Source organism: Ambystoma mexicanum, chromosome 1q, assembly GCF_040938575.1.
Source record: "Ambystoma mexicanum isolate Mex_15411 chromosome 1q, UKY_AmexF1_1, whole genome shotgun sequence".
NCBI classification, from domain to species: Eukaryota; Metazoa; Chordata; class Amphibia; order Caudata; family Ambystomatidae; genus Ambystoma; species Ambystoma mexicanum.
The window spans coordinates 1230977674-1230991891 of record NC_090922.1 but is presented as its reverse complement, the minus strand read 5'-3'; the positions used below and the strand labels follow the sequence as shown (position 1 = coordinate 1230991891).

The following is a 14218-nucleotide window of genomic DNA, read 5'->3' as shown; positions in this document are numbered from 1 at the left end:
TTGCTGGTGTCCTTTTGACTTGCACTAGAAAATGTTCTCATCCTCTAGATCCAAGGCAACTTAACAAGGCGCTATTTCTCAATAGATCTAGGCAAAATGCTTTGAGCATATCGTTCAGCCCCACACCTCACGCGACAATTGAAGAGTCATAGTGTCGCTGAAGATAGACCTGGGAATCTTTTTTTAACCCAAGAACAAATGAGTCACGGGTAGGCAAACATGTATTGGCATAGGTATTTCTGTACACATGAGAGTTCAAGAAGTGTAGCCCACATTTATTGGCATATGTGACAGTCATTGAGTTTACTTTCTGGTATTGGTTCCCCTAGAACCTTGGAACACTGGATGGTACACAGGCATAGTAATATATTTAAATTCAATAAAAATTCCTCCAACAAAATACAGGTCTAATCTGTCTGAAATCTTGGTTGGGGAGAATGGCTACCTGCACTGTATAATGGGATAGTCAGTATAGATATTTGTGGGAAACAGGGGCTCAGCAAGCCCGTCACTGAGCCTGCTCCTATGGAAATGCACATTCCCATAGTTCTCCTTGCAGTAGTTTGAGTTCCTGAGATGCTAGATATACACACCAACTTTTCCATTGGTCCTCTTCTATAGTAGCGCTTCTTGCAGTGATTTCTGCTCATATTGTACTTGCTCTCCTGCTGTTGCCATCGTGGCTGAATGAGCATTTACACTGTTGATAACCCCATTCTGGCAGCTCTCCTCACATACTCTAACAGATATCCACAGTACAGGACATTCAGAGCAGGGTGCAGGGGTTCACTTGGATTGGTGAAGTCTCCCACCAGGAACCGAACAACAAAGAATCATTCCATTGACTCAGAGGACAGGAAGAAGGATCAAGATCCTGACGGGCCAAGAGTCAACAAATGCTAATTCATCTTCTTCCAGAAAAGAAAAATGCAAAGATCGAAGAGTACTTCTTTCAGAGATGTGGAGCGGCCAATCAAAGAGTTAATCGGAGAGGATGGACATAGGGGGAAAGCCAATAAAGAACTGACAGACTTGAAGAATGAAACAACGCCCTGAAGTGTATAAAAAGAAAGTGACCAGTTAAGTGACATTCTGCTCCAAAAAGATGCTGGACTTGTGCAAGCAAGGGTGATTGTGATAAACACGATAGTACCTTCTAATGTTTGATGGTCTACAGGCACTGGTGCTTCTCTGATCTAATGCTCCAGCACCACTTACAGTACTCTGGTGAAGCTCCTCTGAGCTCCATGGAAACTATAGCTGCTGAAATTGGTATATTTTAATGTATTTTCAAGCTTGAAAAGCTAAATCACTTAAAAGGCATTTGACACTGGGTGAAGAACATGGAAAACCTACTCTAAAGTTAAAAGCCTCAATCTCACTGCTTAAACGAATTGAAGATTTTAAAGTGGCTAAAAAAAGAAGCTGTGTTGTGCAAATTAAGCTTTGGACCACAGGCAGCAGCCTAACTCCCTGGACTCGTATGACAACACTGTTGCTCTTTCTTTCACTTTGTAAAAATAAGGTTACAGCTGAATCAAATGGTTGGGCCTTTCAGAAGGGGGTTGGGGGGTGAAACATGTATTCTCACATGGAAACTGTTATTGACCTGCTCTCAGCCAATCAGAATATGTACAGTGCAGTCAATAATTACTGGTATTGACTGCATTCTGAACAGTCTGCCTTCAGAAGTAGACAGGGAAATAATACCATTTCCAGGCAAGATTTGTAACAAGACAATTCCTCTTTGGGAGGACCTTTTTTTGCTGCAGCGTACTATTTAACACACAAATGAGAAAGATAGAACATTGGAAAATGCTTTCACTTTCCGATAGAGAAATGTGAGAAACCTGAGGTGTCTTACCCGCCAGTCCCCGGGGATCTGTCATCCAGGTGGCGAGGACACAGCCTTCGCTTTTGAAACCAGTTCCTGGGGTGGACCAGTGCGGGAGGATCACCTGGATGGGGGTCCTCGGGGAGTGGAAGTGGGACACCGGAAGGTGAGACGCGGTATCACCTTACTTGTAACTCCTTTTCCCCATCCTACCAGGTAGGATACTCAGGACCTCAACACCCCCGGCTCCCCTTTTCCCGACACAAACACTTTCTCACAGACAGCTAGCTCAGTGTGAGAGAAAATGGACTAAGACCTGAGCCGTACATCTGACATGTCCCAACACAAGGGTGAGGCAGAATCAGGACATTACTGATAATTACACACACCTAACTTTCATCACATTTCCCCACACGGATACAAGGCGGCGCACACAAGTACACTCTGAGCAAGGCAAAACACATGAGGAAGCAGCAGTTCCAAGATGGCAGTTTAATATGAAGACCAGAAAAGGTTGCAAGGAGGAAATCGCCCTTGGCCTTTTCTGAGGAAAACCGCTACTTTCACAAGCCCTCAAGAATAAGAAACATAAGACCGGGAATTAAAGCTGAAGAAAGGTGCATTGTGTGTCAGGGGTACCCAGGGCTCTCCCGCATTGATAGCCGAGGCGGGGGAGGAGCGATTGCCACTGTGGTACTGTCCATGGCTCCCAAAACAGAGCAACGCCAGTAAAGTCAGCACAGCCGGTGAGTCAGAGAGACTGATAACAGACCGGTCTGTGTTAGAACCAAGGTTGCAAACGGCAACTTTGTATAAAGAGAACTGTGTGTGAGGCGTTGGCGATGAGCGACGCAAGTATAATTGGAACCATGGAAGTGATTGAACTTTGGGAGGCAACACAAGGTACGATATACAGAGTGGTTTGGTGCTCATTCAAAGGTCTCTGTTAGGTATCCAACTGAGAGTGTAACATTTGAACTGTGAAATCGAAGTGGTCCTGCAATGGGTCAAGCCAAACCCTGTGCACATTCGAAAGTCTTCGATAGCTAATACGAACTGTAATTGGTCCGATCCCAGCTGAGGGAGACTAATTGTGTAAAAGGGATCTGAGCCCGACGGCGGGGGGATCCGGGGTGAACCATAAGCCACCCGAGAAAAGATTGTGGTAGAAAAGGGATCTGAGCCCGGCTGGGGGGATCCAGGGTGAAGAGTGAATTGCCCTACTTGAATACTTGGAAAGGAATTTTTGTTTGATACATAAGACCCTCTGAATAAAGAGACTTTTGATAATTTAAGAGACATGGGCATAGAAGGTCCGGATCCTTATAATGGATCTGTCCTTGTGCTGAAGAAGCCCAAGAGTGTGCTCATCACTTTGTGAACACTTCTTTTTTTTTCGTGAACATTACCTCACACTATTTGTAACTTAGCGGTAAGGATTGGCAATAGTTTTTTTTTTAATATAGGCCCTTTTATTTTGACGAGGCTCCACTAGGACTGCATTATTATTATTTGATGGTCGTAGCTTGATCCCATCTGTAGATTCAGGTTTAGATAGGCGTTTATCACACCCCTGATAAAGTTCAATAAACACCCTTGAACTGCGGTCACTTGTGTGTCTTACTTTGATACCATGCCTTCCTTACGGATACCATTTACTTTTACATGACATCTAATGCATGCTCATGTTAAACCTGTTGCAGTTCAACCAAGTTGCAATTAAAAACTACAAAACCACATTTAATTTACCAATTCAATATGTCCATTCACTTTCCTCACCACGAAAACTCTAAAACATCTAGTGCTGCTACCACCATGTGTCAATAGCTTTATAGGTCTCGGGAGGTTTGGTAATGTCCCTTCCCCAAACTTATGGCGCAAGGCGACTTGGTGGCGGGCAATTATCCTGCGATAACGACACCTCCCTGGATCTACAAGGCTATATTACAGGTGCGGAGGCAATGGTGTCATTCATGCAGAGAATCAGCATTCTTGCTGTACTGGACGAGGCAATACTCCTAACCAAATTCAAATAAAGGGCAAGGAAAAGGGCAACAAATCCATTCAGAATTTGGCAGATGGCACAATGAAACTGCTCGATATGTAATTCTGAGTGCACACAAATATATACAATTATTCAAATTACCATAAGGTTGCAACTTCCTTTGCCTTTCAATTTTGCGTCTTGGCGATTGCAACGGACTCAATTGGCGGGTGCCAGTGGTTGGTGAAAACATTTCGCCCAACAGTTGCTTCTGTCTTGGTGTTGCTTCCTCCTGAAAGAGGGGGTGAACAGGTTACCTGGAGAGCGATACATTTACAATGCATTTTTTTAAGGCAAACCATGGACCGGGGATGCAGGGCTAATGTTCTGTATTTCCAGTACCAGAGCATTAGCTGCTTCCCAAATTACACGGAGAGCCAAACATATACAATGCTATTTTGGAAAGCAAACCATGGACCGGGGATGCAGGGCTAATGTTCTGTATTTCCAGTACCAGAGCATTAGCTGCTTCCCACCTTCAGCACTAGGCTTCATATCTACAGAGACTGCGGGCTCATTCTGTTACTCTGGATCTTGTGGAGGGACTGCACTTATGTAACAGAGCGAAGATCTTTAAATTCGACATTGTTGCATTAAACTCATACTTTTCAAGTGCTATGGCCTAAATTATTGGCGGACATCATGGTCGGACTGGGGCAAAGAAATCATGCCCCACAGGCACAAATGGCAAATCATTCCTTTTGCGATAAACAAAATGTGGGTTTACCACAAGAGGGAGCTTTTTGGTATACTGCAAATTGTCCAGTAACACAGGTTAAAACTAGCTGCTAAAATCTTTTAAAAGAAAAACGAGCAGCTGCACAGTGAAATAAATCATCCAACTGGCCAGCTTCGGCCAAAAAATGGGTTGAGCTTTAAACATTTTTTCCAATAGGATAGAGGCTGCATGCTTTACATGACTGTGCCATATAAGGCTATGGGCACGCCGGATGCTTGTATAGCATTGTATGCCACAGTAAGACCACCCCACTGCACTGAGGAGTGGGAGAGACATTTATATATCCATTTATTTACAGAAACATATCACACAACATACTTTAGGAAAAACGTGGAGAAGCCAAACAAAAACAAATAGCAAAGATGTAACTAGTAAAAAATTGAAGCTACTTTGAACTCTAGGCAGTTGTAAATCTCTGGAAAACCTTCAGTAAAGCTAGAGACTAAGAATCTTTAAGGCACGCCAGGTTCTGTTATGAAATCTCTCACAATGAGGAGTACTCACTGTACAGTGAGTGGAGTTTAAAACCCTCTGTGTGACACATCGACTTCTTCATGGCACACGCGCAATCTATTTGAAAAATACGTTTGAGCGGTACTATCCAGGTATCTTCGTTCAACCTCCCATGTGCTTTTGAAAGTGCCTCGCTATCAACTTGTTCGACTTGGGGACCGTTCTTTTTCGGTTCAGGCTCCCACTTTGTGAAATGGGCTTCCTCTCTTCCTTAGGGAAATCGAGGAGTATCTGCCTTTCCGGAAGGCTCTTAAAACACATTTGTTTTAACAGTTCCTCTGCTTATTTGACTCTTCTCCCCTCCTGAAACTCCGCCTTTTGCTCAGCGCCTAGACGCCTACTTGTCGTAGTTGCACTTTATAAGTTCCGATACAATACAGGCAACAGTTAATAGAAAAAGCAGGCATTCACTTACATTATTCTCATGTCAATGAGTGACTTGGTGGTGGTTCAGCAAAAATTCTGGTCAGTGTCCACAAAAAGGAAGACATCACAAAAGCTTACCACAAAGCTGAAAGGGTCTCACTGAGGACAAGGAAGTTCTCAATTGCAATGACTTGTGTAGCAGCACTTCAGTTATGAAGTGGGCATTTCTGGCTTCTATGGGCCATGCAGCGGCCAGACAACAGGGCCTCTTCATGGGCAGGCAAGGCATATGAGGTGATCACACTTTAGGCAACAGTCAGAGGAAGAAATGGTCTTGGGTACTACGAGAGACACCAGGAACCCAAACCGCATGCAACATGGCCTGCTTAGCAGCGAAGGTCTCTGCACAGAAGGCTGTCAATGCTCCCTAATCTTGAAGTAGCTTCTAGCAGATGGCGCTTCAAGGCGAGTACCACCACTTTGTCATAGAAAGTGTACATGACGCCTACCGGGTCTCTTAGGCTCGTGTAGGCATGATGATATTGATCAGAAAGAGGGAATTAACTTATCAGCGTGTACTCAGTGTAATTATTGCCTCTTCACACACTTCTCCATGTTTTCAGGATGCTTGAAAGAACAGATCCCACTGGACATCCTTGTAAAATAATGTTGACAAGAGTTAATGCATTCCTAAATCATGAGTGGGCACTTTATAGTGGGCATTCAAGACTTTCACAGGCAAGTCCGTCAGCCAAACTCCTTTGAATAAATCATGGGTTATGTGCTTTACCCACACATGGAGCAAGCTTGCACTTCAAAGGTTCACATACATGCAGAGCTGGCTTAGTACTTAATCTTTCTGAGGTGAACAAGTTGAACACCATTTAATTTGGTGGGGACTATTATTACAACATTTGGAAGTGGGAACAATCCGGCATGCAGCACTATATACAAATTCAATAAAGAGTGTTACTACATGATATAAATGGATTTTCCAGGTTGGAAAAAACTCTTTTCCTCCTCTTGTATGGAAAAGAGCTAAATAATAACTGTGACCTATGTTCATGGTGCCCAATCTGAAAAATCTGGTTATTTGTACCTGCATTTTCTCTCAGACTTTTGCCATTTCAGTCTATGCAGAGGGCTTTCATATGACATCGATACACAGAGATCTTTCGCAGGCTACTGCGTTACTAGCACGTTGTCACACAGTTATCACAACAGCCACTGCATTCGTCTCCAAAGCTGACGAGATGTGAAGAGCTCTCTCCAGCGGTTCATATTTCCATTCAGCACTGACCTATAGCGACCATATTCTCCAGTGCGGGGGAACTCAAAACTGCATATATTCACACAAGTTCCAAAACAGAATGCATCAAGTTTGCTAAAGCAGGAAACAAAATATGACATTAGTTTCAAAGGGAGTTGCTAGTTTCTGAGGTTCCTACAACATCAACACAGTGCCCTTATTTAAATACGACTGCCACATCTATGTTAAGACACCAGTCAAGCCATGTTCTATGAACTGCTGCTTCTGTTTGCAATGCAGGAATGTCTGATTCCATTTAAAAACACAAATAATACACACAAAGCACTCTGTGTTTAACACTCCATCCGAAGTTACCAGAAAATATTTAAACAAATTAAGGGAACACTTTAACGAAGCCTCACAGCAGGTCATCAGAAGTACATCAAACTGTATTAAGTGAAATAAAATTCCAAAGCTAGAAGTCCACAAAACCAGATGTGCTGGAGTGAATAATACCCTTCACATTACTTTTTAGGGATGGTCCTTAATAATAAAATCCTTGCTCCAATGATACCATTTCCCCCAAACCCTGCAACAAAAACAATTTAGAGGCCAGTGTCTGGGGGGATCGCAAGATAGATGACCTGACCTCCAAACCATTCCCCACAACCTGGAGAAAAATGATGATCTAAAAGTGTGGAGCATTTCAGGGGTGAAAACGATGGCAAGTCCATTTGAGCAATGCTACAATGTTAGAATTTCCAAGAACCAACAATCCCTAAACAATACACCAAACCACAACCCAAAAATACCCAATTTGACAAATTCTGATCAGCACAATAAGAGGGGTTGGTGGTCAGCAATGTATGGCCGCACAGAGGTAGGGTTGGTCTCAAGATGGTGCTTCAAAGTCTCACTTCTGCCAGTTCCTGTGCCGCCCGGATGCCTGCATGAATGAGCCCACTTGAGGTAGTAGACCTCAAACAAGAAGTGGATCTGGATGCATCGATGGCTGTGTCGGTGTGCGCGCCTGCACGCCTAATTAAGCTCTTCCTAGCAAGTGTGGGCTTTTTTCGTCAACTACGATTTTCTCTTCTGGGAGCAAGAAGGAAGTTGTGCTTCAACGACCATTCTAGTACTTCCATCCTGCGTCCAAAGCAATAGAAACATCTCCATTGTAAAGCCCTCTTCACAGGCTTTTGGACTGATCACCATCTCATTCCCTGCATAGTCCGCTGTTAACGACTTCTGCACATAACTTACCCGTCCAGCATCTGAACGTGTGCTCTGGAGTCACACCGTTCCGACCAGAGCCAGCCCATTGATTCATTGCCTACATTTAATACAGTAGAACATTTCCTGCATTGCCACAGATAGGGGACTGTGTAGGCCACACTGCTCATCTGCAAGAACAATACTCCAGCCAGACCCACCGATGGAGGAACAGACAAATGTATTCCAGAGGAGCGGAATTGCCATAAAATTGTGAACCAATGTATTTCCTGTTTTACTGCCTCTGTGGTAAATGGCCACTTTGTTTACACGAGAGAGCAGCCAACAAATTTTCAACATTACAAGAAGCACTTTTCGTGAACAGCAGCGAGACTTATGATCCCATTAAAGAACATAAAAAAACACATCTATACCGAAGCAGCACGGGCAAGGCTGTATGGGAAATTAAAGGCAACTCGTTCATCTATCCAAGACATGACTCTCCTTTTTTGACAACCGTCCTAACCCCCACCACGTAAGTGCCCGGAGGAACACCCATCATTAGCAGGAGATAACAATAAACGTATATGTCATGATACATTTGGCTTCTGCGTTACAGTGCGATGCCGTCTACAACCATAACAGCAGCCCTATCATTTTATTTTTTATTGTGATAACTCTGGTGACATTTATGACGTTGTTGGTATTTTATTGTCTAATTATGTCAGATTAGCTGCAGCAAATCAATTATCGCTCCAGGACATGAAATTCCCTCCAAAAGGTTTTCCGTTGCGTTCTGTGTTTCTTCATACCAGATTGTAGCATTAGCAGAAGACCATATTTTTCCTCTTAGTGCTGGGAGACAGGACCATTACTTCTGCAATTGCTCTGCTCATTTTAAGTAAATTGTCTTTTCTCACGGTCGAACTCATTCCATTCGCAAAACCACTCGAGGACGGCAGGAAGGACCCCTTTCTGTTCTGGCAGAGTATCTACAGAGGGGGCGCAAACAACCGTCCATGCATCTTAAGATACCATGCCTTTACTGCAACCAACTCTAACCTTGCTTGGGATTTCCAGTGCCTTCTTTTTTTAACTGCATAATGTAGACTGAAACGTGCTGGTTGAATGCATGCAGATGGGGTACCTCCATACCCCACAAACAGGAGAATAGAAGACTTACCTTTGATTTTGAAGCATCAAACGCCAGGGATCTTTTCACCCTGTGTAAAAAATTGGAAATTAATGATTAGTAAGAGCTTATCGCATTTTTACTTTTACTACTGAACTGAAGAGTAGTGTTATGCATGAAGTTGGGACTTGGGGTCTAAAGTGGGAAATGGTATCATTTGTCAGTCAGATTCTGGATTGGGGATTCCCCCTGCCTCCCACAGCATGACAACATAAAAGCAGAATAATTTTCAGTTAAAACGCAACAGTGGACAAAGTGTACATTTGCCACCTACTAACTTGCAGTTTTGCATGGCAGGGTATGCTCATGTTAATTCACACCGTGCTAATAACCACCCACAGCACAGCTAAAGACTGCCCGAATTTCTAACTGACCCTGGTGGCTTTCTCGGGAAAGAGATTTAAGCAGGGGGTTGTTCTGCCCTTGACAGCTGTGGGCCTCGAGCCGTTTTGATTTTCACATGTATTACGTTGAGATGGCAACTCCTTATCTGTTGGTAAGTGTCAGCTTAGTTTTTTTATAACCAGTTTTTTTAGAATTCGGTCATTCTGCAGCCTGGTGACAGGACATGAAGGTAAGGATGATTTGAGATAGAAACTGAATGTGTCCTGGCCCGTGAGGGATGGGCCAGGACAACGGTTGAGGTTATTTGTTGCATAAAAAATTATCAAACCAAAAAGCTTGCAAAACAAACATGTTGAAAATGTGTTTCTGGAAGCAAGGTTCAGATCTTTTGGATTGAACACTGTATTAACAATGCTCTCTTTTTCTACATGCAATTGATCAGCAGTACCAACGTCTATGCTTTGTTTTTTGTAGCTATATATTGAACTTCTCTTTTAAGAATACCACATACACATGTCCACTAACAGGTGGACATATGTAGCAGAACTCGATCAGGAAAGGCAAAGCAGAGTGCATTAATGCAGCTCACCGATGACCAGGTAGACCAGAGGCCCATGGCTGACCTTATGAACCATATGATAGAAGAGGAGGATGGCCCACCCTGCCAGTAGCACAGGCCTAAAGAATCTGTGCGTCTCGTTAAGAGGTGATGGTTTTCTTGATTACATGGTTGCCCATACACATCTTTTTTAGCACACATTTTGTTTTGTTAACATACGCAAATTATATAAAACGTCGCCATCTGCCAATCTTCCCAAGTATATTAATGGCATATAATGTGCCAAGAGACTATGAAGATGGTAGAATTCACGCTGTGCAAGTTTCCAATAACAAAATATATTTGTAATCTATTTTTAACATGTATGTGATAAATACCTTAAAGTAGGCATAAGTGGGTTAAAAAGACATGAGGTGAAGATGGATGGTGGTAAACAGTGGCTGCTGCTTTCACAATCATAGAGAGAGAGAGCGTACAAACCAGGCCTGCGCGATCGTGAATAAGTGGGGTGGTACTGGGGGTGTGTGCAGGGGTGGGGAGGTAGGGTGTGGTGAATCGGCCCCAGGAGAACGGTTTTAACATATTGGGCGGCAGCGCAAATGGGGTGGACGGAAGCAGAGCAATAGGGGAGGAGGGCTGTCCTTCAATGGGTGGGTGTATTAGAGAGCGGGTGGGCAATGGGTGTAAGAAGTACGACAAAGGGAATTTCTACCCATTTCAAGGTATATTCCAAATTCAGAAAAGAGATGTGCTTTGAATGGCGCATAAAACGTTCGATCAGGAGCAGGGGGATTGCAACATACATATCTAGGTAATTCAAAACCCTGTGATGCTATTTTTAATTTCTATCCCTCCAACAGAGATAGAAATGCTTGAATGACGTACCCCCACACTCAGAGCACAAACCATTTTACCAACAATTAAAATGTAAGGTAGATATGAAAACCCCACCATCTGAGCATTACATAAGACAAAAAAATAGAAAGGGTAAGGTAGTATGTTTATGCAGCAATGAGGGGAAAAAGAGAGAGAGTAGCAAAAAGTAAGGCAGAAGAGAGGGGATTAAGAGTGAAACAACACAATGGGTGGCTGACAGTTTGTAAAATAATGTGTGCCAAAGAGCGAGAGAGACATTACTAGAACATGGGTGGGAGAGCACAAAGTCTAGGAATGATAGTGAGCTACATAGAAAAGATAAACAAGCATTGGCAAAGCCAACAGGGCTTGTGTTTAGTATTAGGTATTTTGCAGACACTGCTATTAAATACTCAGTTTCTCACACCTGCTACCATCAATAGCCCGTTAATACTACGGATGTGCCTGGCAAGTGCCTTCCCATGCCTACAAAAAGGCCCAAACTGTTGGCTTTGCCAGTGCTTGTTTTTTTTTTAAGTCGGGATTCGAAAGCATTGCCCCTTTCCAATGTTTGTGAGCATTGAACGATTCAGCAGGTTTGAAAAACAAGCGAAAAATGACAAGGAATTTTCATGGGTTGGTTGGCCGCTACAAACTTTATCAACCCATCATATTTGAGTTTGTGTAGGATATTTTAACAATGTGAAGAATCAGAACTCTGGAAAATGTGTTGTGTTTATCTCCGCGGATTTTGTGCAACTAAGTGTCTACCTACCTCAGTGCATCTCCCAGTGTTAGTTTATCAGCATTTTTACACATTCTATTCACATTTGTTTTGTACAAGAAGCTGAGGGAATCCAAGAATGCTGCCGACATTGAATCACCTTCCTTGGGAGGGGTAGTGCAGCAGGGCTTGTCCTGCTGTTTGTGACCAGCAACCTCCCTATCCCCAGCCAAAAGGCCTACGGTATCTCCCTGATCATTCCCCAGTTGTGCTGCAGGTGGACTTGGGAGGTATAGTACCAAAAGAAAGGAAACCGTCGAGGCTGAATGAGTTAGTCTTAGACATAGCACTCAGGGCGCATATGGAGGATGTTATTCAGAATGACTTTCCAGAGAATGATACGGAAGGGATGAACTGTCCATTAGAGGGGAGCTTCTCTCTGAAACGGCTGCATTCTTGCAGGAGCGAGAGTTGGTTCAGCTAACAATGGAGCAGGAAGTAGCAATAGCTGCAAAGACTCACGCACACAAGATTACTTTAAGATCATTGAGTGAACTGCATAAGATTAGAGAGCGACTAGAAGCCCACGAGCCGGATTAGGTAGTCGTACTATTGTAAAGACAATAAAGCCAACCACTTCCTGGCAGCTAACTGTGGCAAGCAGTGGGATAAGAATTACATCATACTGACTTTGGTGAATTGCAAAAAGGGGAAGAAGAGAAACTAGGCAAAATAGAGACATATAAGCAGTTAGTGAAACCAGAGAATCTGGACCCCGCAGACCAAAATGCTTTCATATGTGCAAGCAGACCTGCGTCAGTTGTTGGAGGAGGACTGGGTAGCCCTAGAAAGCCTGAAGACGGCCGAGGAGGTGGGGACGGTATCGACTCAATGCTACCTAATAAGACACCGGGTCCTGATGGGTTCGGTAATGGCTTTTATAAGGCATTCAAACCATGGATAATATTGCCACTGACTAAGTTATTAAATGTAATTTGGGAGGAAGTGATCTCTCGAGATATGGGTATTTCCACCATAACATTGATTCTTAATCCAAATAAAGACCCCACGGAATGTGGTACTGATCGCCCCATATCACTACTCAATGACGCAAAAATGTATTCTAAAATACTCGCTAGATGATTAATGGGGATTCTTCCTATCAGGCGGGATTTATAATAGGTCGTCACAAACAGTACAATACTAGGAGGGCAGTAAAGGTTATCGATTGGGGCACAAGAACAGGGCAGAAGTTTTCACTTGAGCCCCTAGAAGCCACACAGGCTTTAACTGTATGGACTTGGGCTACCTGCGAAAGATTCCAGAGGCTTTTGGTTGTGGTCCAGCCTTTGTCTTGATGGTTCTTGCAAACTAGTTCCAGCAATGCACACATTTTGTTTTGTTAGTTAATGGGCGACAATTGACATCAGGAGGGGAACACAACAAGGTTGTCCACTTTCCCCAGCCGATTTTCGCTATAGCAATGGAACCATTGGATTTGGTGATATGTAGCTATGGGGAGAGAGGTGCAGGGGGTTGGCCATCTGCACAAAATTGCCTTATATGTGGATGGTGTATTATTTTTCTGAGATACTTTTCACTCTCTGCCAAAGGTAATGCATGTTCTGGAGGACATTGCAGGGGCGTCGGGAATCTGGATTAATTATGCAAAATCGAAGGCACTTAACATATCTGAGGATCCTAGGGAACTGAAGGGTGGTGCAGGTATTTCCCACTGAAATGGACAGCGGCAGACATAGATTACCTGGGAATAAATCTTACAGCAGATTACGATGGCCTATATAGGGCCAATATAACCCTGTTGTGGGCAGTATTAATGGACGATCTTCAGAGATGGCATAAACAAGATCTGACCTGGTTTGCCCGTATTGAATCTCTTAAAATGACATTGCTAGCCAGACTTTTGTATGTGGTAAATATAGTGCATATAGTGCGGGTTGCTATACCGGTCCCAATGGTGCGGTCACTACCGAAATAGATATTCTCCGTTATATGGCAAAAGAAGCGCAGGGTCCCCAAAACGTTCTTCTGAGGGTTATGTCTTTAGGAGGGTTGGAAGTCGCCGATATCGAGAGATATATTATAGCAGTGCAAATAGGCCCTATGTTGGAATGGGCTGAGGAGGCTAGCGCGAAGGGGTGGCGCCGTCTGGAACAGGGAGCCAAGACCATACCACTAAGTCTCTTACCGTTGCTGGGTAATCTGTCACGAATGGCAGGGGTCCCCATAGAAGCTACCATATGTGTGCTGCGATATTGCAATCAGGCATTGAGGTGAAGGTGCTTAACCCCTGGATTGGTGACCAATACGCCTGTGTGGTATAATTCTGAGTTTAGCATGGGCTGCTCATGTAGGTTTTGGGAAGGCTGGGGCGATACTTCTACATTGATACTAGCACACTTGTATAAGGAGGTTACCACCTTTTGTTCAAAGACATGAAAGTGAAATTCCAGTTGGGAGCGCTTTCATTATGTACAAATCAGGCATTGGCCCTCACACAGAGGGGCTAGAGTGGCTGGCACTAGACAGCCAATGGGATTTGAAGTATCTATGAGGGAAGGGATC

General features: G+C 43.7%; 1 protein-coding gene across 3 annotated transcripts in view; it reads right to left on the bottom strand.

The window, feature by feature from the left end:
- The window catches only part of ITGB3BP (integrin subunit beta 3 binding protein), a 610626-nt gene that overhangs the window by 497076 nt on the left and 99332 nt on the right, over positions 1-14218 (bottom strand). For all 3 annotated transcript variants that reach the window (XM_069642005.1, XM_069642006.1, XM_069642007.1), the window contains exons 2-3: positions 9141-9180; positions 3981-4110 (exon numbers count right to left, since the gene is read on the bottom strand). In XM_069642005.1, the coding sequence (XP_069498106.1) occupies positions 3981-4110; positions 9141-9180 (170 nt within the window). The remainder of the gene's footprint in view (positions 1-3980; positions 4111-9140; positions 9181-14218) is intronic.